The sequence below is a fragment of the Athene noctua genome, chromosome 1, assembly GCF_965140245.1.
Source record: "Athene noctua chromosome 1, bAthNoc1.hap1.1, whole genome shotgun sequence".
Classification (NCBI taxonomy): domain Eukaryota; kingdom Metazoa; phylum Chordata; class Aves; order Strigiformes; family Strigidae; genus Athene; species Athene noctua.
Genome location: NC_134037.1, coordinates 245,916,532 through 245,944,202, shown reverse-complemented (window position 1 = coordinate 245,944,202; position 27,671 = coordinate 245,916,532). Strand labels below are relative to the sequence as shown.

Below are 27,671 nucleotides of genomic sequence, written 5' to 3'. Positions count from 1 at the left end.
CTAAGCAGACAAGTAACATGCCAAATTGATGTAGATTCAATTGATGCTCAGTTATCTAACAAAAGATTTCTGACATTACTGATCATGAACCACGGTCTACTGTGATGCAATACTCAAAAGATAGTACCCAGAGTGGCAAAAATCATCACTTAGGGGAAAAAAGTACACCTATGACAGATAATTCCAAGGGGTTTTAGTATTACTGTTTACATTGAAAGGATGAAATAGAAACAAATGCACAGTTCAAAATGAAAACTAATGAAACTTACTGCAATTTCTGCAAGGATGTTAACATATATTTTACACTCTTGAGTGAACACACATGTGCTGAGAATAAGCAATATGCAAAACATTTACCTGATCTGAAAATCATTCCACTTAAGATTTAAGAGCGTAAATTCAAATGCACTTTGAAAACAATTCCATACACTAAGCAACTGAATCAGCCTTGCTAAAAGCAACCTTTAAACAGAAATACTATCAAATCAAAATACATTTGTAGTTCTTTTATGGTTTCACAAAACTCCTTTTCCTTCAGTCATGTTTGGGATGCCAAATGCGAGTCTTCTATCTTCACACACTTAAAGCAGCAAACACCAGTATTTGACAGAACAGAGTCAATAGTTCTGTAAAAATATCCTGGTATGGGACACTGTCATAAGATATATGACAAAAGGCTCTCAGGTCGAATTTGTTTCCAGTAACTTGTATTAACCTAGAAAATGTACTTAACATAAGAAGATCATATGCTATTTTCAAAAGAGTATGGCTTAGCGTGGAAAGGAATAGTACGGGCTCGTAACTAAAAGGCTCGAGCAGGGTTTAAGGTCCAGCTATGAAAGGCCATTGATTAACAATAAGGACCTCTCCTTCTGACTGTAGAACCCACATTAAAACTCTGTTAACAAAACATGCAACTACTTCATCAGACCTTTCACAGTAATGTCAACTGACATTTTAAGTAAAATCAGCAGCCCTATTCGGATCAATCATACCCACAAGTTGATACCAAAGAGTTAATCACAAAATTCAGCATGCAGCCTTGTTGACACTAGTCTGCTTTTACACCTCAGCCCTGACATGAAGCAGCAGAAGGAAAAGTGGTATATCATCCCTAGTGTCAATCCCTAGCCCAACATGGTAGAAAAACACCATGGCTAACAGTTTACATTAATCAGACTGTGCGTGCACGAGTGTGTGCTTAAGTGAAAATAGGGCATGCCACAAATAGCTGTAAGATACTCTTTAGCTACAAGGGAAAGTACCAGATTTCAAATTACTGCACACAACTAACTTTGACGCATTTCGGGCTCAATTGGAGGGTCGTTTTTTTTAAAAAATAAATGTGCTATTTAAGGCAGGGACAAGTACAATACCAGCTAGCTAAGGATGTTAAGTACAGAGCTGTAAAGCTGTACTACTTACTAGGACTTAATTTTCTTTGCAAAGGATAGAAGCATTGGCAAGCTACAACATATGCTTTTTTTAAAAAGCACACTACACTTCCTAGCAATAAACCATTTTTTTCCTCAGCTTGAAATGCTACCAGTCCTCAGTTAACAGTAAGTACAACAAGAGAGGGGTAGGAACCGGTAATTTTTACTATTTTTAGTCTAGTCTAACCTTTGTAAAAAAACCCATGAAGTAATTATTTGCCATTTTGTAGCTTTAACTTTTGTGTTGAATTATTACCACTTAAAAACATTTCAGCTATAGACTCAAGATCCATAAGAGTGCCTTATGATCTCCGCTGCCTGTTAGTTTATCAACATGCCTACAAGAATTATTATTCCTACTGTTGTATGTCCACAATTTATCACGCTCTTTTGAATTTTCTGTACGGAAAATTCTTCTATACTGTTAACATGGAATTAGAAAATTTGAGATAAAACCTATCACAGAAAATACTTAATTTCAAATGTTAACTGACAGCATATATCATTAATATAATTAAATGCTTGACATATTAAATATAAAACCATATACTTTGATAATTTGCCAAAACCTGTATTTGCAGGAGTCCTGATGTAACAAAAATTCAGTCCTATCCCACACGTCATGTCCTAGACACCTATTTACTAGTGAGCATAAACAAACTACTTAAGGTAAATTAGATTAACTATTCCAGAGGTTTTGCCCAAAATATGACAGAGAAAGGAATACCAACAGGCAGCTATGACAGAGTAGCCGAACCAGTGCTGATTGATACTCCAGCCCACCTGAGAGCTTCATTCTTTGGATACTCAAGCCCTTTGCAGAACATAAGAATGATAGAATTATCTTCTCAGAGCTTCTTTTCCTCACTATGCGACTGCCCATTCTTCTGTTGTGTAGCAGCCTGCTTCAGCCCCTTCCCTGAAGCCACTCATAACTACCCATAACAGGGAGTTAAAATTGAGCAGCAAGAGAGGAGGGCTAAGCTTTTACTAGAGAAATATGTAGGGAGGCAATTAAGAACCTCTGAAGTCATGCAGTACCTGGGAAAACAACTTAAACTGGAAGAGAACAAGAAAAATGGATGATATGCAATTATAGGGGGAAAAGAAAGCCATAATACAAAGAATGCATAGTAAAGTGTAATTTCAACTTTGGGAAGATTTTTTAAAAAACCCAACACCTTCAACCAAAAAACAAAGAGAAGCAAAGAATAAATATCCCATTGTAAAAGGGTAACCGTTTACAAAACTCCAAAGCAAGCTTTCCAAATTACTTCGGTTGCAAGATTCTTCTAAAACACTTCAGAACTCACTAAAGCAAGCAACCCTCAAGAAGGTCTCATTCCTCCAAGTAATTTGCTTTTAGAAAAACTGTTATGATGGCAGCTATAACATACTTGCTAATTACTTCAGATACAAGAATTTAAAATTAGATTTCTTCACAATTCCAACTCAGTTTCATGTCAACTGTAAAAAGTAGATCTACACAAAAATATTGAATACACCCAGTTTTCAAATTACATATATATTATACATTAACATAGTATGGATTGTACCTTTTTTACAAGTATCAGAAACAAAAATTCTTGAGCATTTAAGGTATATCATGTGCAACATTCTTACACCTCAGTCACCACTGATACCAGTAGTCTAAGTACACAGAGAACTGCCAAAATGATTCTTCAAAATTTTTAAAATATATTAGATTTTTAAATTCACTCTATAAAACCATGCTACTATTTTGAAAAGACACTTAAGAATTGATACAAAAGAATGTATCAGATGCAATTCCCTTCTCACACTGAAAATAAAAATAGAAGTAGTCATAAAACAGGGGGTTTTTTAACTGACAAAACAATACTACCTTTTTCCTAGAAACAGGCCTTACAATCGCAGCAGCCCAAAGCAAGTAAAAAACCTTGCCTTCAAAAGATGCAAAATTCATACTATGCAAAAATTATGGTATGGAATAAATATACAAAAAGATGCAAAAATTATGGTAATATTTTAGAACAGCAAAAAGCAGGATATCAACAAAAATATGAAAAGAGCAGATCATAAAGTTTTCTTCAAGCACTTGTGGCCAGGACATGCACTTCCCAATTAACACAGGACTATTCACTCACCTTTCAGTTAAGAGATGGTGACCAAAATAAAACAAAGACATAGCATCAAAAAAATGCTTTATCAAAAAAGAACTCTTACCCCATAAACTTAAACTTGCAATTAAAATCTGAAACTTAATTAGCGCTTTATCTAGGTGTTGTGTGTAGAGCAAAAATCACAGCGCTGTTGATTCTCACCTGTTTTCATTAACATGGAAACGGAACTCTATTCTCTAGCAGACTTTATATTTGTCAAAATAGGTATGACATTTCTGTTCCTCTTACTAGAATTTATTACTCCCTTCTAAAGTGGTTTATTTCATTAAGTTCTTTCTAGAAAAGAAAAACTGCCGAAGGCCTCTCCAGGAGGCATAAGATCCTTAAACAAAATTTTAACTTGCTGAAAAGGTGCCTATATTTTAAAGACATAAAATCATAAAAGTGGTTAAAATTGCTAGTTTAGCAGTCAAAACTAGAATTTGGGGGATTACTTTAGATTGTGCATTATTTGTCTTTTCCTCAGAATATTCTACTATCTCACGTCAACAACTAGCTCAGTGGAAGTTAAGCTGCCACCAAGGAGCTGAAGTAATAAAAGCCTTCTCTTTCACCCAACCCTTTTGTCACCTTTCCCTCTTCGGTTTATCCATTAATTAAGATCTACATGTAAGATCCAACAGTTAAAATTAACTATTTTGCGATATTGTATCCCATCACACACAGTAAAAGTAAATGATTTTAAATGAAAAATACGAATCTTCTTTCAAAACCTAAGATTTCTGTGTGTTCCCAAGCACCGCAACATAAACCAAAAGCTAATCCCTCTCCTGAACTGGGTGTCACAGTAAATGATAGCAGAGATCTCTTCTAGCCTAAACTGCTCAAGAATTCCATGAACTGAATAGTTCATAGAATTCTTGCTCCCACCTGGGAGTCTGAAAAAAGTAAGCCCTCTTACCTCACACAGAATTACATAAGCAAATACATTAAACTACATAACAACTAAAGTAAGTAGCTGTAACACATGTAGCATACAGGAAAATACACATCCCTATTTTTAAATAGGAAGTTTAATGAAAAGAATTTTCATTAGGTTTAACAGCAGTCAACAGGACTCAAGTCTTTGAAAAAAACACTGTAACAGAGTTAGAGCAGAGCTAAAGATAATTTCCTCCTTGGTGACTCAAGTCATGAATAGAGAGTTGATGGAGAAGTCACAGTAAGTTACACCATAAAAAAACCTGAACATTAAAAAAAACTATTACATCAGTAAAAACAGGAATACATATTGCATGAAATATATGCAGATAACTATATTCCAGTAAATGCTACAAGTTGGAAAAACATTCCTAATGGTAATAACAACTATAGCTGTTGACCAAAAAAAAAAATCTGATTTATCAGAGACAATAAAGAAACATTTATTATTAATCCAGTGCATTTCTTAAATATTTCCATCATTTCAATAAGATTGAAAAGGAAGCATCAATGTTACTGAAATAGGGGAATATCTTTTACGATTCATTAATAGTGAATGTATTTAGGAAAACCCTCCATGCACTACATCTTTGTCCTCTGCTTTCTGTTTTGCGAACAAACAAGAACAGTGTTCATCTTCTGTGGGACCTTCACTCATTTCCCTTCTATATCTTTTGCAGAGCAGTCAGTTGCTGAGGATAGTCCTCAGCAACTAAACCCCGCAGAAAAAAAAAATAAATGCAGTTAAAACAAGGTAAAAATATTTACTACTCTAAGCTGAAGTTACTCTCTAAAAATACAAAACAAAAATTTACCTCAGTCTTTTAAAATCACAGATGTACTGTAATAAAAAATAATCCTAAATTTATATTAATGTGCAAGACAGGTGTCACAACATATTAAAACAATCTTAATATACCTTGTAACATATACTAGCATATTTTACACATAAGTAATAAAGAATTGGGTAGGATAGTACTACATTATACAACTGCTTGACAAACCTGGTCTCCTCCTACAAGACAACCTGCTTATTGGATGAGGGAAAGGCTGTGGATGTTGTTTACCTTGACTTTAGCAAGGCCTTTGACAGTTTCCCACAGCATTCTCCTGGTGAAACTGGCTACTCCTGGCTTGGATGGGCACACGCTTTGCTGGGTAAAAAACTGGCTGAATGGTCAGGGCCAAAGAGTGGTGGTTACTGGAGTTAAATTTGGTTGGTGGCTGGTCACGAGTGGTGTTCCCCAGGGCTTGGTTTTGGGGCCACTCCTGTTTAACATCTTTATTGATGATCTAGACGAGGGGATCGAGTGCACCCTCAGTCAGTTTGCAGATGACCCCAAGCTGGGTGGGAGTGTTGATCTGCTCGAGGGTAGGGAGGCTCTGCAGAGAGACCTGGACAGGCTGGAGCCATGGGCTGAGGCCAACTGGAGGAGTTTCCATAAGGCCAAATGCCGGGGGCTGCCCTTGGGCCACAACAACCCCCAGCAGCGCTACAGGCTTGGGGAGGAGTGGCTGGAGAGCTGCCAGTCAGAGAGGGACCTGGGGGGGTTGATTGACAGCCGGCTGAACAGGAGCCAGCAGTGTGCCCAGGTGGCCAAGAAGGCCAATGGCATCCTGGCTTGTGTCAGCAATAGCGTGGCCAGCAGGGACAGGGAAGGGATCTTACCCCTGTCCTCGGCACTGGTGAGGCCGCCCCTCGATTCCTGTGTTCAGTTTTGGGCCCCTCACTACAAATGAATTGTATGACATTGAATGACTCGAGCGTGTCCAAAGAAGGTTGCCAAGAGCTGGGGATGAGTCTCTTTAACCAAGTAATAAGCAATAGGACAAGAGAGAATGGCCTCAAGTTGCACCAGGGAAGATTTAGACTGGATATTAGGAAGCATTTCTTTCCAGAAGGGGTTGTCAGGCGTTGGAATGGGCTGCCCAGGGAGGTGGTGGAGTCCCCATCCCTGGAGGTGTTTTAAGAGTCAGGTTGACATAGCGCTGAGGGATATGGTGCAGTTGGGAACTGTCAGTGTGAGGTTAATGGTTGGACTGGATGATCTTCAAGGTCCTTTCCAATCTAGATGATTCTGTGAACTACATTAACTAAGTAGTGAAAAGCCTCTCAGTGCATCACCAAGCACTGAAAAAGATGGCAATGGATTGCAGTTTTGTGTTTGAGAGAATACACACACACACAACACTTCTAACAGATTTAGAAAAAACTGTTTTCAAAAAGAAAGTTACATATTCCCTCAAATTCAGCTTTATTTTAATACCAGCCATTTCTGATCTTTACAAGAAGGAAGATAGTTGAAGATCTTTCCTTCTTTAGGTAACACTAGCTTCTACTTTCTAAAACATGCAAATTTTTGTTTGTTTGTTTCTTCTTTCAGGAGAGTACACAGTGTTAAGTAACTTGATCCTCCCAGTATATTTTGTTTTTTAAGTCATCCTCCTACAGCTGGATCCAACACCCAATCTGAAGAAAAGCTGACTTACTTTCAATACATCAGTCCTCTCACGATCTTTAAGTCTGGTCTACACTGACAGTTTTTGAGAAGAAAGCAGTTTAATTGCACAAATATTACTCACATTACAAACACATTTAAGGGACACATTACTAACTAGCAACATTTAATAATCCCCTGAACTAAAATACTATTTAATACAGAAGAGACAGCCACGAGGCTAACCTAAAAGAAGTCCAGAGACCACACGGAGGTCCCTCAAATTTCAGAGCATCAAGAGACTGAAAGATCACAGAAACTGCAATGCATTTTTACTAAAAACTAAATGTAAATCTCATTGTACACATTAGCACTCAAAAAGACTGTCATCTATAGCAGCTGTGAAGTCTTATTAATGCAGTCTGATTACAAATATTGAAAACATTCAAGAATGAACAATCAGTATCCTCAAAAGATATTGCTGCAAGTAATCTTTTTTCTTAAGACTAGTTTGAGCATGACTTGTAAAATCTCAAGTTTTCCTCAAAATCTAAGTCAAAGGATATTTCAGTACGTTAACTTCTGGCAAGAACTTCCTGTTCTTGAATCTTGGCCACAAAAAATTCTATTTCATACTTTCCAAATATGACTGCTGTTTATTAGAGGCAGCAATACACATGTTCTTCCCTTTGTACCATCATCTTATCTACCAGGTTCTACTTGCATTCAAAGTGTCCTTTTCTCTTATCTTTGTTTAAATCCAAAATGGTTTACTTAATTCCACCTCTAAGAAAGCAAACCTGTGACATCCTGTAGAAGATGAGCATATACTTAATCAAAAGGTAAAACTGAATTAAAAAAATGTTGTGGGGTTTCTTTTTATATAGTATGGACAAAAACACCACCATTGAAAGAGGAAAGTAAATTTACTTTTCACAACACAAAAGACTCTCAAACGTTCCTGCTATCCATCAAGCTCCATATGGCACAGTTTGTTCCAGCCTGTTAATTTCAGCTACTACTTCAAAATTAGCAAACGGAAAACTAAAAAATCTTGTAGAAAAATACTGATGCAAGAAGGCAAGTTATGAGCTGGTTGAAGTTCTTTCAAGAAAAAAAAACCAGCTGAAAATGGCTAATACTGTAGAGTGAAACCTGTCCGCAGTGAAGAGTCACTCTCAGTAAACTGTTAAAATACTGTCAAAAAAAAATTATTTTTTTTTCAAACTTTGTGTGGGGTAGAAAGTAAACTGCATTAGGAAAACAGTCCAAAATAATTGCAAATGTTATATAACGGAGGTATTTTCTCACTCTTGTATAAGAAGCAGAAAATAACCACTGTTCTGAACTACAGTAATAAGGCAAATTAACTGGGAAAGACAAATTAAATAGAAAATTACATGAAAGAAATGTGAATAATCATTACTGGTTTTCATCACAGAACAAGTGAACAAAAGAATACTTACTGTCAGCCAGAAAACGCAATACGATAAACCTTCATGAATGGACACTTTATGAGTCACTGATTTGGATGCAGAGATATTCACTCATCTTCAATATTAAAAACTGGCCATCACTAGTTACTACAGAAGTTGTCTACAAGCCTACAGAGATTTTTCTGAATGTCTTTATCTAGTGACCTTAAACACTAAACTTGAGAATTGGAATCTTTTACAGAAAATACCTGAAAGTTAGTAACTTGAATAAAAGCATGAATGAATGTATTTTCATTAAAAAGCTTACGTGCTTTTAAAGATCTTCTATCACATAAGCTACTACAGCTTCATTTTACACAGAACTCTTACTTTCAGAATGCTGTAGTACAGTCCAAAAATTCAAATGACAATCTAACTTGTTAACAAAAAAGAAACAAGTCTAACATAAGCTAAAATTTACCATAGGACCTGCTCTGTTGACTACAGAACTTTGCTCCCTATTGAAATTTATGTCTTTTCTGCTTATTTTGTCTTGTAGTTACTTGCTGCTTCTCTGAATTTTAAAACTACATTTAAAATGCTGCATTAATATATCATTATTTCCAAGGGTTTTCCCCAACTCTCCCAATGTTATAACATTAAAATATTGTATATACAACATCTACAGAATAAAACCGACTAAAAATGTTCCTCAAAACTTGTGGAAAATGTCATTGACCAGACAAAGAATTAATGTATACATAAGGTAAAATCTGGCCCCACACAAACTGCATATAAACAGTAGTTAAGAATAAAATTGGAAGGTTTTCATTCTATGCCTCTATTAAATAATCTTATCATCTGTTCAGTTAAAGGAAAATCCTACCACGAACTTTCACTGACTATGGCTACACAGATGGAGCACTCTCAAAGGATATAACTGCAAAGACAGATTTTTTTTTTTTCCTAACACCACTGCTGTTGACCATTTGAGAGTAAACAAGATCAGAGGTATTCTGTCGAAATACAACTAACACTCACAAGGAAGGTAAAATTCTGCTTCTCAAATATTTTAAGGTAAAGTTCAGACATAATTTTTCACAAGACAAAGTTGCTTACAGAAGGTAATCACTTTAACAGATCTGGAAATCGTTTTAAAAAAAAAAAGATATCTGTATATTAACTCTCTTAATACCAAATTCCTCATTAGAACATTCTGTCAATTAATTTGGTTCCACTAGAGTTAAGAAACACTTTAAATCCATGGAACCAATATATAAAAACACTTCTATTAGCTTCATTTTTTGAACAACAGTAATGAAATTGACAACAAAAATAACTGCTGAACATAATGCAAGTATTTTTTCATTTGTCATCAATTTAAGGCACTTAACTGTTCACTTACCTGCAAAACTACTTTCTGAAAGCAATATCGACTGTATCTCCAAGTTTACAATTAAAACATGTAATGTAATTACATTCACACTATATATACATCTTCAGAGGTGTATTAGGGAATTTCATGCTGCAGCTTAGAAGTAATCTGGTTTTTAGTTTTAAAAATGGCATGAGAGTAGCTAAGTATAAAAACACATCCATGGGGGCATGGAGGATACCTTACTTCCACAGAACAAGTTGCAAATTTAAGATGCGCTCCACAATTCACCCGGGTGGGTGTGGAGTTGAAGGCCTGTAATTGGTAATGAAGTCTGGGTAACTGGACCATCATGCAGAAATACAATAAAATATTTAACTGAAAATTGTGTGTTATAACATTTGGGAAATCTAAAATGCAGCATTGTTTTAAGTTTTCCTTGCACAGAGAAACACATCTAGGCATATATTAAAACAGAGTGAACATTGGATGGATTCAAAACAACAGTTTTCGCCAAGTGCAATATCAAGGATTAGATTAATTGACAGTCAATGTTTACCAAAAATATCCTTTATCATGAAGTATTTACGTAAAAATCCAACTAATTCTTAATTGGAATGTGGAATATAACATTGCAAAATTAACTCTGAACACTTTAAAAGCAGCACTAGTCATAGCCACAGTACGATATATATGATTCTTTGCAAGACTTTTGTATTAACAATTTTTCCTCACCAAGTAGATACTATATATGCTAAGTTGTAATCAAAAAAAGAAAAATTTGATCGTAGTTGCTATCCCATAACTGATCTGAGTTACCAAGTAATTAGAATATGCAAGTATTTCCAAAAGGAAGAACACTACCAAAGTTTTCCATTGCTACAGAGGTCCTGTAGGAGAAACTTCTAACAAACACATGCAGTCTTTTATGCATGTTACAAACATTGTTTACAATCACAATAGTTCGATGTTTAAGATTTCCCCAACAAAGTTCTGGCCTGTCCACACATACTTACACATACAAAACACAAACAAAGAAGTGTCAGTGAAACTTCCTGGCATGAAACCAGGCTCCATCGTTTTCCAGCTAGAACTTCTATCGAACCTGGAAGCCATTTACTGTAGAACAGGAGCAAGATGAGGTAGATTTGAATGAAGACAGACGCTTATCATTTGAATAAACAGAGTTCTGACTGAGGAAAACAATACACATTGTACCAGGCAGTTCTGGTGTTTTAATCAAAAGTTTAAGAAACTGGTCATCTGAACAAATCCAAATGTATTAAGAAAAATTGCTTTCTTATTAAATCACCTGATCCAAGTCCATACACAGTAACTCTTGAGCTACAGTGTTTGCTTTAATCAAAAGATATCTAACAAAAACTACTACTATTTTATACTACAGACGCAAAGGTCAGAATCACATTAGGAACACAATGGCCATCACAATGAATTAGGGACAAACAAGAATAGCTGATTCTTACCTAAAGAACATACAAGTTCCCCTATAAACAAACGTTTAATAATTCAGAAAGGGCAGGGGAGAAACAAATACAAAGACTCCATAAGTAAATCAAATTTTTAAATTATTGTAAAACCCAACACTATATACAGAAGAGAAACAAAGCCTTAAGAACCTAATTTTGACATCATATTGTCTTTTTCAGAACTTTTGTATTAATACATTTGGAAGAGACACTTACCAGCTAAAACTGCCACAAGTGTATCAACAGAACTGCACTCAGTAACATGAGTAAAAGCAATGTGCTTCGTGTCATGTACAAAACAAAACCAACACAAATACTCTTTCATCCTACACAATGCTAAGCCTGAATTAGCGAGCCATTAGTCACTGCAGTAAATCATAATGGCCATAGACATTTTAGTAAGGCCTGCAGCGACAGGACAAGGGGTAATGTCTTTTTAAACTAAAAGAGGGTAAATTCAGACTAGATATAATGAAGATATAACAAAGAAATATTTTACAATAAGGGTGGTGAAACACCAGAACAGGTTTCCCAGAGAGGTGGTAGATACCCCATCCCTGGAAACATTCAAGGTCAGGTCAGATGGGGCTCTGAGCAACCTGATCTAGTGGAAGATGTTCCTGCTCATTGCAGCAGTATTGGGCTAGGTGACCTTTAAGTCCCTTCCAACCCAAACTATTCTATAATATTCAGGAGAAACATCTTTTAATTGTAAACCTTAAATATATTTAATCGACTCTTTAAATGTTACCTTTTATCAACCAAAATATTAAACTCCTCATCTGAACAGTTACAAATCAGCTCTACAGAAACTCTCATTGTTTTTCAAAAAAATACTACTTATTAAAAATGCTAATTCATCTAAAAATAACACCTAATCTCTGGAAAATTATAAGTGGAACCTAAAGAAAAGGCTTGATGGAAGACAAAAATAACAGACTTAAATTCCATATTCCTCATGAGAGATTTAATAACCCAAAACAAGCATTAGCTCTGGTAATGAGATAAACCTACTTGATGCCTACACTACAGAAAGGAAGCTTGTGAAACATTCATGAGAAAAACCCTAATATTTAAAAATAGCATTTAGCCTGGTATCGAAAGACCAGCAACCTAAGACAAGTTAATTTCTGTATCTCAGCTTAATGCATTACCACTACTAAAATTTTCTACTCCATGAGAGCTACTGAAGCAAAATGTTAGAGGCTAAGCAAAAGGTGAGAAATGTACTGCTCACACTAAGAAAAAAAACTACTCAGAAGGCACTGCCTCTTGACAGAGAAACCAACTCTATAAACAAGCTTTCTTCACACTAAGCAACAGATCCATTAACAGGTTTCCTCACATCAAGAAATACTATTTCTACAGAAATTTCACTTATTGCTTCTTGGACAGTTTACTCTTTCTTTAAACACAGACCCTTCGAATAAAGACAAACTTTTCTAAGCAGAGGAACTTATTTTGGCTGAAAGTCTCAATGCCACCAAGTAAGATATCAGGATTTATACAGGTGGATGAGTCCAAAATAGGTACCAAGTTGACAACTGAAACTGAAAGTTAGCTTCTTCTTAGTCTGGGTAAGTATGTGTACAAACTCCAAGTCAAACTTAACTCCAGTAGCTGAGGAAGAAAAAATGAAAATTAAGGCAAACATTAATTTTAGCTTCTTCAAAACATGTAGGGCATTTATCAAACACATTAACAAATGATTTATCTAAATTTTCATAAAAGCCTCTTTCTTACTCATCAGAAGATGAAAAGCTGAAGAACTCAGTAGTTGAGGAACTTAGGTAAGTAGATTTTCTTTAAACTTGTGAGCAGTAACAATTTTCAGAAATTATATTAAAGATATGGAATATAGAGTCATTACATCTGCTCTTTAATAGATTTCATTTTTATCTGTAAACCCCATGAAATCAGAGAAGCTAAGTACACAAATGGAGTATTCTATAAAAAAGTACACCAGATGCCTTTGAAGTCTTCCCATTAATAACTGAACAAAAATGGCATCTGCTAAAGCTGAGGGCTCATGAAACACTAAGACTGATAACGACTGATGTTATTTTGCGATTGCCTATGAAGCATATGAAAAGTGTCCTTTTAGTTTCTTGATTCATCAGTCTTACTGAAAGAAAATTAAGTTATAAACAAAACCAGATAATCTAAAGAACATAGATGAAAGAATTCCTTATCAGTTACTGTAGAAGAGAACAAACCTTGGAATGTTTAAATGCACTACTGCAGCACCCAAATTCATACTGGATATTTATGCACATTTGACAGCACATTAAGGAAGAAAAATTACTTATGAATGGTCATTTGTTCTGTTTGTAAATTTACAAAATTGCAAAGTTGTAAACCACTTTGTGCAAATACTAGAAGATTATAGCAACAAAGTAAAATATTTTAGTCTCCTAAATATCTGTAACACAAGGAAAATTTATCACATTACCCTAAATATATTTCAGTATGTATGAACTGTGAATAAGTTATGAATTAAATGTAACATTGTAATGATTATTTGCTCCATTACTGAAAAATTACCTTAAGTAACATCATCCTTGATCACATAAAAACATAATATAGGGTCAATCATGAACTATCCTAAAATGGTCATGACATACTTACAACCAAAAAATATCTTATTCCACAAATAGCTCTAGTTTATGCATACAAACATATGTTACAAAAAGATGGTTGAAGTTCCGCATTGATTTTTACGCAATGCCTTTTCATACCAAAAGCAGGTATGACAGTTAAAATAGTTTTTACATCTGGAAATGTAATTAATGGCAGAAAATAATTTATGTAGTTTCTGAAAATAAAGCAATGTGAATATTTTAAGATCTATTAAAGAATTATTATTTTCACCTAAAGTACCAAATTTACTATCTAAAAAACTAAGGAACAGAAGAAATGCAAGATTTAAGTATCTGTCTGCTGATATATATCACTGCAATCCTGCAAAAACAAAAAACATTTAGTGCTACTGGCAAAAGTAAGACCACACACAAAAACACAATCTATGTATTTATACGGTGCTTGCTCAAAGACTTTGCCTATGTTGCTTTATGCATAGGAATAAACTTCATCACTGAAGTAAAAACACTGCCAAAGAAAGCAGGAATGTTTTATCAGGTTGGTTTTTTTTAGTTCTACATTTAATGATCTGTGTTTCTTCAAGCTAGTTTTACCTTAAAAGACTTTTAAGGTGTCAAACATGAACTACTTCTTCCACGAATATGTATGCTGGATTGCAATAAGGAGGTAATTCATCTCTCCCAACCAAGCTCTACAAAAGAGCTTTTATAAAGCTGCTTAGCTTTATAGCAGTTTGTTAAGAAACAGAGACTTCATTCATACGACCTCACAAAACTTCATCATCAGCTTCATTGAGTACACTAGGCTGTCAAGATAAAATAACCAAAATTTATTAGAAGAAAACAAATCAAATTTTAAGAGATGCGTGGAATTTTTTATTAATTCATTTATTACTGGAAATCTGCCTTCACTTAGTTTAATTTTGAATAAAGTAGGAAACAATTCTGCATTCAGTGAAAAATCAAATTTCTTATATGTCTGGGGCTTTTGAGTATAATGGAATCAGAAGACAGGAAAAAAAAAAAAAAAGCATTTTCATTTACTTAAGAGCCAAGAAGTGCAAAAAAACTATTCCTAAATTACAAAAGTCCAAGAAAATCTAACTGATAGAATTTTTTCAAAAGTGTTTACTTAACTTGAAAGTAAATGTAGAAGTGAGGGATAAGAAATGGGAAGCTTCATTTATAAACCACTCCAAAGGACAGAACTCTTAGCATGAAGACTAAATATGTGGGGAGTTTTCCAATCAAGTTTCTGGCAGCCCTGAAGCTATGAACTTTGTTGTTGTTTTGGGATGTGCTTTTTTTATTCCCTTGCTCTCATCTGTTTTACAGCTTTTGATCCAAGTCCATACCAATCTCTGCTGTTGAGGCAATCTCCACTGCTTTAGTGGCTGCCACTTAATGCTAATACTGACACAACATACTTGAGCAGCAGTGCTTCTGTATAAGAAAAATTAAAGGAGAGCAAAACATCTAGAAATAATTCTTGAACAGACTAAGAGAAAAAAAGAAGTACTTAATATACAAAGTCTTCCATACATGAAAGAACAGCAAGCATTCATGAGTTGAAATTGATGAACTCTCAAATTCCTTACATAGCAAGTTATATTGGAAAATGGTAGTTTCATTGAAGGGAAGAGGACAAGGACATCCAAAAATCTCAGCTCCCTCTTTAAACCATCAGCAAGAAGAGCAGTAAGCTGTAGGCATATTGTTCCATTAAGTACAATACCCAACCAACACTGTTTTGCAGTGTTACTACAGAATTAAATCTGTGCACCATAGAACTAAGACTACAACTCCTACATATTTTGGTCTGGTTTGTAGACACATGAAAACACTGAATACACTAAACCAAATCACTCCCTTCACTCTTATAAGTTGGTGACATGAATAAAAGTAGTTCCTGGAACTGGAATTATTTGGTAAAAAGGTTCTCAGATTTAACAATGTAAATCTATGGAAGCCATTCACAATTGCACAGTAACCTCTGCGGTTTGAATAATTAATGTATTACTAGCATTTAGAAGTAACGTTTTTTTTTTAAGAGTTGTGCTACTGAAAAATAAAATATTGCTTCCAATCACCATGAGCAAGCTCCTCTTTCAGCAAGAAATATGAATGCAAAATAAAAATTAGCACAATATTACAGGAAAACAAGTTTCCTGATTAAGCTATTGTGAAATTAGAATGCATAAATAATGAGCTGTTAACAGCAGATTTCAACTGAAAATCTGACAGATTTCAACTGACTTTCAAAGCAAGGGAAAAATCATAACCAATACAAAAGTGTTTATCAATAACTTATCTACTAGAGATCATACAACTAGACCAAGAAACTGTTTAGACATTACTAAGATACCCATTAGATTCACAATCAATGCAATCAAATTTTTCATGTACAACATCACCATAAAACAAGAATGCTTCAGGAAGATAAATCCCCACACATTTTATCATCTGTGACTAAATGAAGTAACTGGTAACTGCATTAAACTTGATTACAAGATATTTTTCAAAATCAGTTATACTGAAAAATCAAAGTTTAACAAGTTCAGGAAAAGATACAGAAAGAAACTTTAAAGAGGAAAGCCTAATACTGCAGCCTTATATGAGAGGTCCCAATTCTGGTCATCATCGCACTTACCATTTATGTCCTTCTTTTATACTGAACAGTAAAAAGGGATAGGATATAAGTGAAGGAAGCTTACTTTTCAAAGCTTTTAAGAAACAAAAAAAAGATTAGAAACAATTGTTACTTTCCTTCTAAATACATGGTTGGCAGAAGACTTTAATATGTTATGAGGATTACGCCAAAAGTTTACCAAGACCTGATTTTGGTAAAAACTATCCACCAGTATCATAAACCACAATTTTTACCAAGAGACAACTTTTAAACTCTTAAAAGAGGTAATAACTTTTTTCAGTGTATGTACAGTGGTAATCCGAGACCATAAGTAATTACCAGATGGAGCCTGTTCACGGTAAACAAGTATTAGTAAGAATAAGTAAAAAAAAATTAGTTGTATAGGAAATTCTACTAAGTTGAAAAAAGATCTGACGTATCATTTTGCAATCTGCAGATAACGTTTACAATTCTTTGCCGCCGCAAAATGCAAAGGCTTTTTTCCAACTCCCTTTCACACTGTAAAACTTAAGTACAGTTATCTGAAGGCTTGTTATAACAAATGCCTATAAAATACTAGGCCATGCTTAGAATTACATAGTTGCCCTTACTAAAAACAGTTGCTAAAGAAAGTAAATACATCACTTCCAGTTTTTTGTTTCAATTCTGCCTCTTTTGAAGTTCAAAGGACATTAGAAGTAAAACATAAATCAACACGACCAGAATACTAGTCTGAAGACTAGAGAAAACACTTTTTTAAAATAATTGTATGTGCCACTTCAACTTCACATGACGTTAAAAAAACCACCTGGACTATGTATTCCTTTATATAACTTATAACCCTTTTGGTAAGGTTGTTACTGCACAGCTACATCTATATATTCTCGCAGTGTATTAATTAGTTCCAGATGAACACACAATTCCAGTAATGCAATTCAGTGGGAAAGCTACACTCTTGAAAAGCATTCTTCCACCTCTACCTTTCCCCCTCAAATTTCATCTTATAGAAGTTACAAAAAATTATGCACAGTGATTGAAGTGCTTTCCATTTGAACCATTCCTCTTCCCTTCTTATGCTACATTTTTGCGATGTAACTTGAACAGTTTCTATTCACAGAGTGTTCAGAATTTAAAGATGTAGATAAGCATGAGGATGGCCAAACTGCGGCAAGCAGTTCAAGCACAGAGGCTAAGTAACACTACCTCAAGACAGCTTCAAGAAGAAAACCAGTAGAGGTTGCTGTGGTCAACGTTATCTAGTTTTCCCCAGCACCCCAAGCTGCAGGATATAGGCCACAATCTCCTACTAGCAATGGAATCTGAGGGAGCTACTTCCACCTCAAGTCAGGGTTGGCTCCCCAGCTTCCCCTTCCTGTAGCAAGTAGCATGGGTCTGACCGATCAGCCACAGGAGGATTTCGACAGATAGCTTATAGGGTCATAAATCAGACCACCCCAAAAGACACTACATGAAGATACGGTGAAATGAAATTTTGTATTTGGCATTGCCACAATCAATAAATGCTATTTCTAAATTACATCAGACAATTGTTATATGCTACTTCACAAACTATGTTTAATAATAATATGGGAACACGCTAAAGGACATCCTGAGTTTTGAATTCTTGATCTTCATCACCCCAAAGAAAAGACATGCTGAAAGCAGTTTTCTTTTACAGTGTGAGCACATACAGAAATAAATGATTGTTTTCTGCTGCAAGTTTCTCCAAATACAATCAGGAAAATCAACTGATAGATGTTAGTAACATCAAAGGAACAACTTTGATTCCTCCTCATCTTTACTAAAAACACTAATGGGCAGAGGACAGGAAAAGAGATGTCCTTTTGCAAACAGGCAATCTCTTATTTTCTAACTTCTCTTAGGATGTCTCAGAACATATAAAATAACATTCTTCTCAACCCTACAGAAAAATGTTGTGGTACAGAATGCAAAATAGCTATTTCCTCGACAAAATGGAAAATCAGAAAGTAGCAGAGAAACCAGAAGTTTATTTTTGACCTGTGAAGGGGACCAAAATTCCCTCCTGAAGACTACAGTTGGTATAACGTAAAAGAGCACCGTGTGCATCGCTTATTTATTTCTTCCTCACTAAGAATAGCTGTAACAGTAAAAGGTAACCTTCTCACACAAACCTAAAGCATTCACAATACAGGTTGCGTTTAACTGCTTTGTTTGGTAGAAAAAAAAAAAAAAAAAAATCATACCCTTGACCATGATAGATCACCATGAAAATTTAGAAGCTGACTCCACTGATACCACCATTTTGCTAGTCCTGCAGGATGAGTCTTCAGAGGCAGAACACACCTAAATTACTAATATAAATAATGTAGAAATTATAGCAGAGGACAATTTTTTTTTCCACCTTTATAATCTTTTGGTCTCCTTCAGTAAAGATTCCTCATCTAGTTTTACAGTAGGGACAAAGGGGGAAGTGATTTTAGACTCCATATGAAGTTAAGCATAAACCAAAACAAGCAATTCAAACAAGCTTAGCAGCCTGAACTGGTTTAAAAATTAAACCTTCAGTCAAACTAGAATACCTCCTCATGGAAAACAATTTATTCCCATGACCTCCCACTTAGAAAAATTCTGTTATTTTATTAGAAAAAAATCATTTCCTAAATTAAAAAGGCAAATTATTATCTGAACACCTTAAGTGTTACATCATCAGCTTGTAGGAAAAATAACAATGATGCCACTGTACAAGAGAATAACTACACTACTAAATTTGTACAACTCATGAGAACAATGGAATACTGAAGGAAAAACAGTAAACAAGAAGACGGCAGCACAATAGCTAGTATATAAAAATATTACAATAAAAAAATTCTTTTGAGATTTGGACTTTTGTCATAGACTATTACTTACATTGTCCATGAAATTTGGCTTGAATCCTCCCTCCTGCTGTCGTCGCAATTCCTCCTGTTCCCTCTGGCGTAGCATCTCTTCTTCACGTCGCCGATGTTCTTCTTCATGTCTAGAATATTTTTCAAAAACTATGTCAACTTAGACTCGACCTGTTCAGGCTTGTAATAGGTCTCAGGAGATAAGATCAAGCATATAAACAAAACTGGTAATTTTTTTTTTTTTTTTTATATAGAGAGTAAGGCACTGATCTACTCCACCTAACAGGTCTGAATATTATTGAAGGTTTTTTGGGTTTGGAGGTTTTTTTTAACTGGAATACAGGTAATTACAATTCCAGGAGATTCTATACCTGGCTCTTCCTGCTACATACTGGTAAGTAGGTTAAAATACGCCATTTTTTAAAAAGTCACTACAGATTAAAACATCTCAATACTGCCAAAAAAATACATTCTTCACTCTGAGAGGTGTTTGTGCTCTAATCTACATTTCTTGTGATATTTAACATAAAAAGTATAAACTCAATCAACATAATATTACGTCTATTTTCTTAAATTTAGCAGGGGCAGGAAAGCAAATATTTGTATGAATTAGATGTTAAAGGAAAAACTGTTCGCAACATAGCATAGCATCATGTGAAAATCCCCCCCAAAATCTTGTCAGACTATAAATCTGCAATGCTACTATTCCACATGTGAATCACCAGTCCATAAATCTTAGAAGCACATCTCTATTACAGCTATGCTAAAGTCACAAGGTTAAAATAAATAATATGAAAAAAAAAAATCTGTTAAGACATTTCTATGCTATTTAGAAAGCTAAAAAATTTACAGTGGAAATAGTAGAGCTGAAATAAATGAAAAAAATCAAGAAATACTTGAAGCTCATATATTAGCGTAAGTGATCACTTTTCTGTTCAAGAATATTAACAGAAACATCACACATTATGCTTTTGAAAAGCAACTTTTTAACAGCAAGCGATTTTTTATTTGATATCAAAAGCAGGCTCTAAAAGCTAGAGTATCTGTATTCACACAGGCCTATAGCAGCTGCATGCCACACCTTTGCACAGGAGAAGACAAAATACCTCAATTGTATCTGCTTGCGTTTCTGAAGTTCTTGATTTCGAAGTTCTTCCAAACGCCTCAATTCTTCTTGACGTCGCATGAGATCTAACAGGATTAAAAACGTAATAAAGATAAAGCTCCCAATCAACAATGTGGCAACAAACAAAATTGCTATTACTGTCAGATTACAGCTCTAACATTCAATTTTTAAAGAAATTTCTCAACACAAGAAATTAGTTGCTTTCCATAAAGCTAAGTCTAGTATATGAAAAAACACACTGGATCGACAGCTCACAAACATGTAAAGGTACAGGACTAGCAAAGCCTCCAAAGCAGGTTATGGAAACAAATCTGAAGCCCTCAAACAAAAAGGAGAAAAAAAACCTCTCAATCTCTTAAATCACATCCTGGTTTTACATCTAGAGCAAGACATCAGTTTTCTCGCAATGCTGTACCACTGAGGTCACACCAGCAAGAAAACTAGTACAATATATATGGGCTTATACTTTCCACTATCTATTGCAGACCACTACATGGCACACATCAGAAAAAAGTGTTGTGAACTTCACATGATGTAATCCAAGCCTCCATAGAAGTTTACCACTTACCAGAACTCTGCTTCCAGCAACTTACAAATGTCTTGTCTTTTAACACTACCAGAAAGGAACAGCTATCCTCTTAAAAAGCACTTTAAATGCTCTTAAACAAACACACAAGTAATAGTAATTACTTTTGCTTTACTAGTTTCTGACCACTGACATTACTGATTTCTGCCTGGCAAATTATTATTTCTTCAATGAATATTAATTCTATCTTTTGTTAGAAAGCAGTTGTTTGCCTTTCCTATCTTCACATGACATTATTTATAGAAACCATGAGGTCTTTTATGCTTTAGTTCAACTACTCCACACATTTCTCTACGCACCTCTTAACTATACTAATTATAGCCTCTTTAGCTATGCAAATCACTCTCCTCAAACTTGCATCAGCATATATTATTACACCTTAACCTTTTACTTTAATATCCAAAACCAACTACAATGGCCAGTACATTTCAGCAAAATACCAAGTATTTGTTTTCTTTTCTAATAAAGAAGATTATCAGATTTTTACTCTCACAGCTTCCTTACTGACATCAGAAGTCCTTTCTCAAGCACATTTTGCAGGCTTGCTTTTCCAATCTCTTCTGCAAAATTAACACATTTCACACTTGAATAGAGTATGATTACACTGAAGATGCACTCAAATCACAGAGTCTGAGGACTACTTCTTTACAACTGTGCTTGACACAGAAGGCTTGGCCACTGCTATCCCAATACGCAGGGAGAGCCACAAGTACACTTTTTTCTTTAGATTATTTCAGAGTACAAGTGCACTTTCTTTTAAAATTAACCTTTAATTTGTCTGGGAGTATTACTGACATCAGTAACTGACCCATACTATGCTCAATATTCTTCACTGTGGGAAAAGATGTTTCCTTTTCAGTTCTTCATTCTTTCAAATTTAAGTAGCATTCCCTGTTTTCTTGTGTTAAGACACTAGCACAGGACTTCCTATTTTCTCTCTACCACTAATTGCTACCAATTTATCATTTTCTCCCATTTATTCTTAAGGTGTAGAATCCTACTTCTTCCAGCATCCTCGTAATTTTTTTCCATAGCCTAGTTCTGACTATTGACTCTCCTGAAACTGTTAGTATTTTAAAGTTCAGCATATCAGTATATGATCCAGTACCATTTGACAATAGCAGAATCTTGGCACAAAGGCTTACTAGCCAAATGAAAATACAGATCTAGAGATTGGGGCTGGGCACAGAGCCATTCATACTCTGCAATGATGGTAATTCTGGACTGACATATGCTAGACACAGGCCCTTTCTCTGAATAGAAAAATCCTGCACTAAAGCAGCTGTTAAGAAAATACAGAAAGCATTGTTATTAGGTTCTGCGCTTTCGTGTGCTTAAAAAAGGGCAAGGTCTTCATTTTATCCTCAACCTTCTGCAGAGCAGAGGGCAGAAGGTGAAAGTGTACTCTCACCTCAGAAGTTAATCCTACAAGCAGGAATATCAAGTCCAAAAAGATTTTTAAGTTGTTGTAGCTGCTGATTTTACAGGTTCTAAGAATGGAAAAGAAATGCTCAGCTTCCACATAACAGACAATGAAGGTTCTGGTTAAATTCAGTCACATTTTTCAGTATTTTCATAAACTATTTAACCACCATTGTGAAAGAATATTTACAAAAATCTGAAGCATATCACCAATATGCAGATGAGAAACATCATGACAATTTACTTACACATGAAAATACATGTTCTGCTTTATAAATTACTTCTGACTCAATCTGTCAAAACATGACACTTAAAAGTGAAAAGTTACACGTATCAAAAGAATGAAGTCTACCTTAAGTATTAATACCACACCACAAAAACCCAAGTACTTAAGCCAACACGTTTCTACGTTCAAGTCCTGCTAGCTCTCCTAAAGCAAATTCTATAAAACCTTCACCCTTGGGAGTATATAGACTCTAGTAAGCTCACCCTTCCCATTTTCTTTGTAGCCCCTGAAAATTAATATATTTCATTTCCTATTTCAGAAAAACCAATTCAATATACCTTTAAACCTGTAGTTTGTGCATCAGGTATACAAAAATATTAACTCTAGGTTCTGGTGCCTCAAAAGTTTCATTGCACCTTTCTTAAAAGCCCTGTGATGCAATCTCATTAATGTAATTAATATTCTTGGCATGATCTGAACTTACACTCAGAGACATTGTTCAGACCAAGACTTAAAAGCAGCTAATGTCTGAAGATAAATACAAAAGAAAAAAACACCTTATTTTCATACACACTGAAGCTGGAGGCAAGATTAAAACAGAAGGAATTTTTACTAGCCCCTAGAGCTTTGCAAACATCAGCAGGTGAATAGACAGAAATCTAACAATCTGAACAAAATTCCAAACTATTTAACATCAAAGACAAGTACTCTGTTAACCAAATGGGGAAGGAAAAACCCTATTCCCACACTAACAAAAAGCATCTTTCCTCACTGGAATATTAGCACCCAAAGCATTCATGTTCTAATAGATCTTTAATGGAAGGACTAATTCTCTTGCTTCTGCATACAGAAGCAGAGCTTAACAGATATTCAAAAAAAGGATTATTTTTTCCTTCACAGTGCCCTTAAAAGAAACCCTTATATTCACAAAACATACCTAAGCTCTTCTCCCACGTTTTACCATCAAGACCTTTCCTATCTTAATAAACAGGCCACTGTCACCTTGTCTCAGTTTAAAACATCAATGGCAGGATAATTTAAGAAAAACTAATCCCTAACCTTGCCATCAAGTAGAGGCATATACACAAAATTTAAAACGTACATCTAATTGAAAAGGGGGTGGGGTGGGGCTGTACTATGTATTACTGCTGTTATATCACATTCACATTCCTCACCTGTAAGATACACTTATGCTTACATGCAAACCAAATGCTTTAGTATTGTTTGCTTGGAAAATAAACCAAGAAACAATTTGACAGTTTTAATTTCAGGTGCTGCAATAACTATCTGACATTTCAAACCAGTGTTTTATTTCATTATGCTCTGTATTTCAGTATAAGACCTTATATAAATAATACGATTTCACACTAAAAGCAAGCATGTCTATTTAGAAAAAACAGGCTTAGTAAACTTTTTCCTAATGGCAACTTTCAGTTGCAGTACATTTAAAAATACTGAATAAAAATTGAAATATGCTCCTTTTAGTCTTTTCCAGTTATTAAAATGTTTTAAAACAAATTTAAAAGACTATATGTGTTTACATTCAATATATCCAAGCATTTAGGTGCTTTAATTCCACCAACCTTGTTAATACTCTAATCCGGCTCATACAGGTATTTTCAACACGTCATTCAAGTCAGCAAAAAACCAATAAGATAAACCAGTCTTGTGTAGGGAAGTCGTACTACCAACAAAAATGTCTTTTCTTAAGAGCAAGCATAAAATAAAGACAAATAATTGCAGCAAACAGCTTGTATGAGTTACCTGGGTTTAAGTTTTGAAATGTATCCACTACTTAGAATCTCAAGAAGTTCAAATTCCTTTAAAATTACAAGGCACTCTTATTCAGTCTATCAAGCTAGTTATCATATTGTACTGTCTTATGATCCAACAATCTTAGAAATAAGAATTTTTTCAGGTAGCCATGATCTCCCTTAAATTAGAATTAAAAAACCTCAAAACTTCACTGTTTCATTTATGCAACAAACCTTGAGATCCTTTCCAACAGGTCAGTTTTTCTGAACTGGAAAGCAGTGATTGCATGTCCACAGCATTCTGTGGAAAACATGTTTTGCAAAGAATGCTAACAAACAAAGTATCAGATACTCGCCCTGCCATTGTCTTCTCTGTCCAAGAAAAACAAGCTCCACTTATCTCCATTCTTAAAGATAAGGCTTGAAAGCAATTTCTAGAGGACTTTTGCCCCAACACTAGCAGATGTCCAAACAATTACAAACAAGGGGATTCGTGATCTTAAAGTTTCAAGAATGACTAAAATTCATGGCAACTGTGAGCTATTGCATATCTATCTATAATACTATGTGCACATCAGATTTCTCAGAAGGGTTTCAAAGGAAAAAAAAAGTAACATTAGGTATTGAAGCATTTTAAATTAGACCAGAGGTGAACAGAAGTACCAGCTACCATTTTTGTTTTTTCCTGCACATAGCCCACAAACAGTACTTAACTCCTATTTAGTCCCATAAGCACCATCAAAAATGGAAAATAATTTTACTTATGATTGTGTAGCAACCATTCAATTTTTTTACATAAACTACTTAAGACTAGACAAATTTAAGTGAACAGACCTAGACAATCCTTTCTCAATTTCTTAATCCATCTTGGCAAATCACCAAGGAATATGTGTAAGGAGAAATATTAATTCCTTTTTCTCAGTTTAATGAACTTAGTGTCTAGCAAAATCTCCAAGTTTAGCATACAGCTCAATATGTGACACAAAGAAAATGTGTGACAAAACAAATTTAATACTAGTAGATTATCTGACTTTACCTTGCCTCATCAGCATTAGCTGATGCTCATGTCTAGCTGCTTCCATTTCTGCCTCTAGTTTCTCTTTGGCTTCTCTAATGTTCCTGTCAACCTGTTCACGCTGTTGCTTTTCCATCTCATCAAGAGCCTTCCACCGTGAAGCATACTCAAACTCAAATGTTCCAGGCTGAGCAAAACGTGGAGGCTGCTCTCTTTCCCTAATGAAAATTTAGCAGTTAAAATGTACAGAAGGACACATTTAGATCAACAGCTGTAACAGCCAAAGAATTTATAAACAATCACTTCAAGTGTAGATCTGACTTTAAATAAACCTGTCATGACTAAATTCTAAACAAGTCAAAGCTTAATTCAGCTGCAAAGACAAGTGATGTGACCAGAGAAACCATCCAAATAAACCTGTTCAATTTCTATACTTTTAAAAATTTTTATTTACACAGTATAATACTAAGCCGCAACACTAGATTAACTGTGTTCAGCTTTCTAAAGAGGCATTTTATAAAAAGTTATTAAATAAATATCAAAGCTTACTAGACAGCTCAAAATATTAGCCAGTCTCTAAACATTAAAAGGTACAAACATGTTATTTCACATTCTAATACTAATATTGTACATAATAGCGACATATTTTTAAAAGGTGGTATTCCACAGCCTTACCTGAATAAGCATTTTAGCTTCCAGCAACATGATTTCTAAATGGCAATCAAATTTCAATATTAAATATTATCAGATTAGGTGACTTCTCTTTCACCTCATAATGAAGACTCACTTTCTCATGTCATGCTCAAAGTTTTATCTGAACCGTGGAAGCTGTAAAGATTTACACCCCACTGACTTTACAAACAGCTATTCAGAGAACAAAAGATCTGTGGGTATATAAATCTCTGCCAAATTAGACCACACCCCTAATCCATAAAAGCTATACTTTAGTGGGCAACAAGCTCCAATGGATTTTAGTGTAGGCCAGGAATCGATCTACTTTAGTAAGTGCACAGACCGTTAAACCCAAAAGTTAAGCCTGAATTTTACTATGATTAGGATATCTTGGCAAGGTCTTATTTAATCCTTTGACAAAAAGACAGCACAACATAGAAACCACTACTTCCTGTTACACAAACTCAGAAATAAAAACTAGTTAGCTTGGTAAATATATGCTAAGTATATAAATTAAGTTTTATAAAATAAAGCTAAACACAACTTACTTGTGATACTGTTGTGTTTTTTGCATTAGCTTCTCTGGGAGCCCATCTTCATCATCAAATTGCTCCATTGGTTCTACAACAACAGGTCGAGGTGTTCTGGAAGACAGTTTATTTAATAATTGAATCATAAATTAAGCAGTTAAAGTTATTTTAGTATGTTGAGGAAACACTCCACAAAGCTAACATACATTATCCATAATTCCTGTCTCTTGCAAATTCTTCTTAAATTCTAGAATTCCAATGGATTCCGATTTTAAGAATTATCTTTGAAAATAATTGTTTCGATACCCAAAACCAGCTATTTTGCCTAGAAACCATAATATACTTGATGCAGTTCTATTTGCTAAGAAGTATTTAAAGATTAAAAAAAAAAAATCAAAACCATCTACAAACAGTTAGAAAATATTTAGGAAGGAACTACCTTTTTGTTTTCATCAGTGAGGCAACACAGGGGCCATGATTAATTGGGAAAGCACCAAACAAACCCAAAACAACAACACAACCTACTCATATTTTCACAGAATATTAAGTTACTCTCCAATTGAAAACAGCTGGTAATTTGGCATTAATGTTCCAGTGATAAATAAAAAACCATTTCTGCTTAAGTTATTTAAGACCCATTCTTTGAACAACCAAAATCTCACAAATCAGAATCCTAATTTATCTTTGAAAATAGCATCCTTGAATTCTCATTATCTGTAGTAATCAGAGGCAAGTATTAGCCAATACTGCCAAGGTCAGAAGTATAAGGATCCTGAATTGCATAAAAAGCTCTCTGAATCAGTCTTGCAAGCACAGCCTATAATACACATCTTAAAGCAGAAAGAAGAGCTAGAGACACTATTTTTTAAACTCCAGCACTTAAAGGTGTGAAACACAATAAATATTTCACGTTGCAGATCTTTTCACAAAAAAAAATATATATTTTAACAACAGCCAAAGAAGAAACCTTTGGGCATCGAGTGCAGATTAAAAAGATAAAATCTGGAAAC

At 34.7% G+C, this 27,671-nt stretch overlaps 1 protein-coding gene across 5 annotated transcripts in view; it reads right to left on the bottom strand.

Annotated features, from left to right (window-relative positions):
• The window catches only part of PSPC1 (paraspeckle component 1), a 67,709-nt gene that overhangs the window by 35,696 nt on the left and 4,342 nt on the right, over window positions 1–27,671 (bottom strand). For all 5 annotated transcript variants that reach the window (XM_074915853.1, XM_074915871.1, XM_074915880.1 and 2 more), the window contains exons 3-6: window positions 26,680–26,775; window positions 25,481–25,677; window positions 20,437–20,521; window positions 19,353–19,461 (exon numbers count right to left, since the gene is read on the bottom strand). In XM_074915853.1, the coding sequence (XP_074771954.1) occupies window positions 19,353–19,461; window positions 20,437–20,521; window positions 25,481–25,677; window positions 26,680–26,775 (487 nt within the window). The remainder of the gene's footprint in view (window positions 1–19,352; window positions 19,462–20,436; window positions 20,522–25,480; window positions 25,678–26,679; window positions 26,776–27,671) is intronic.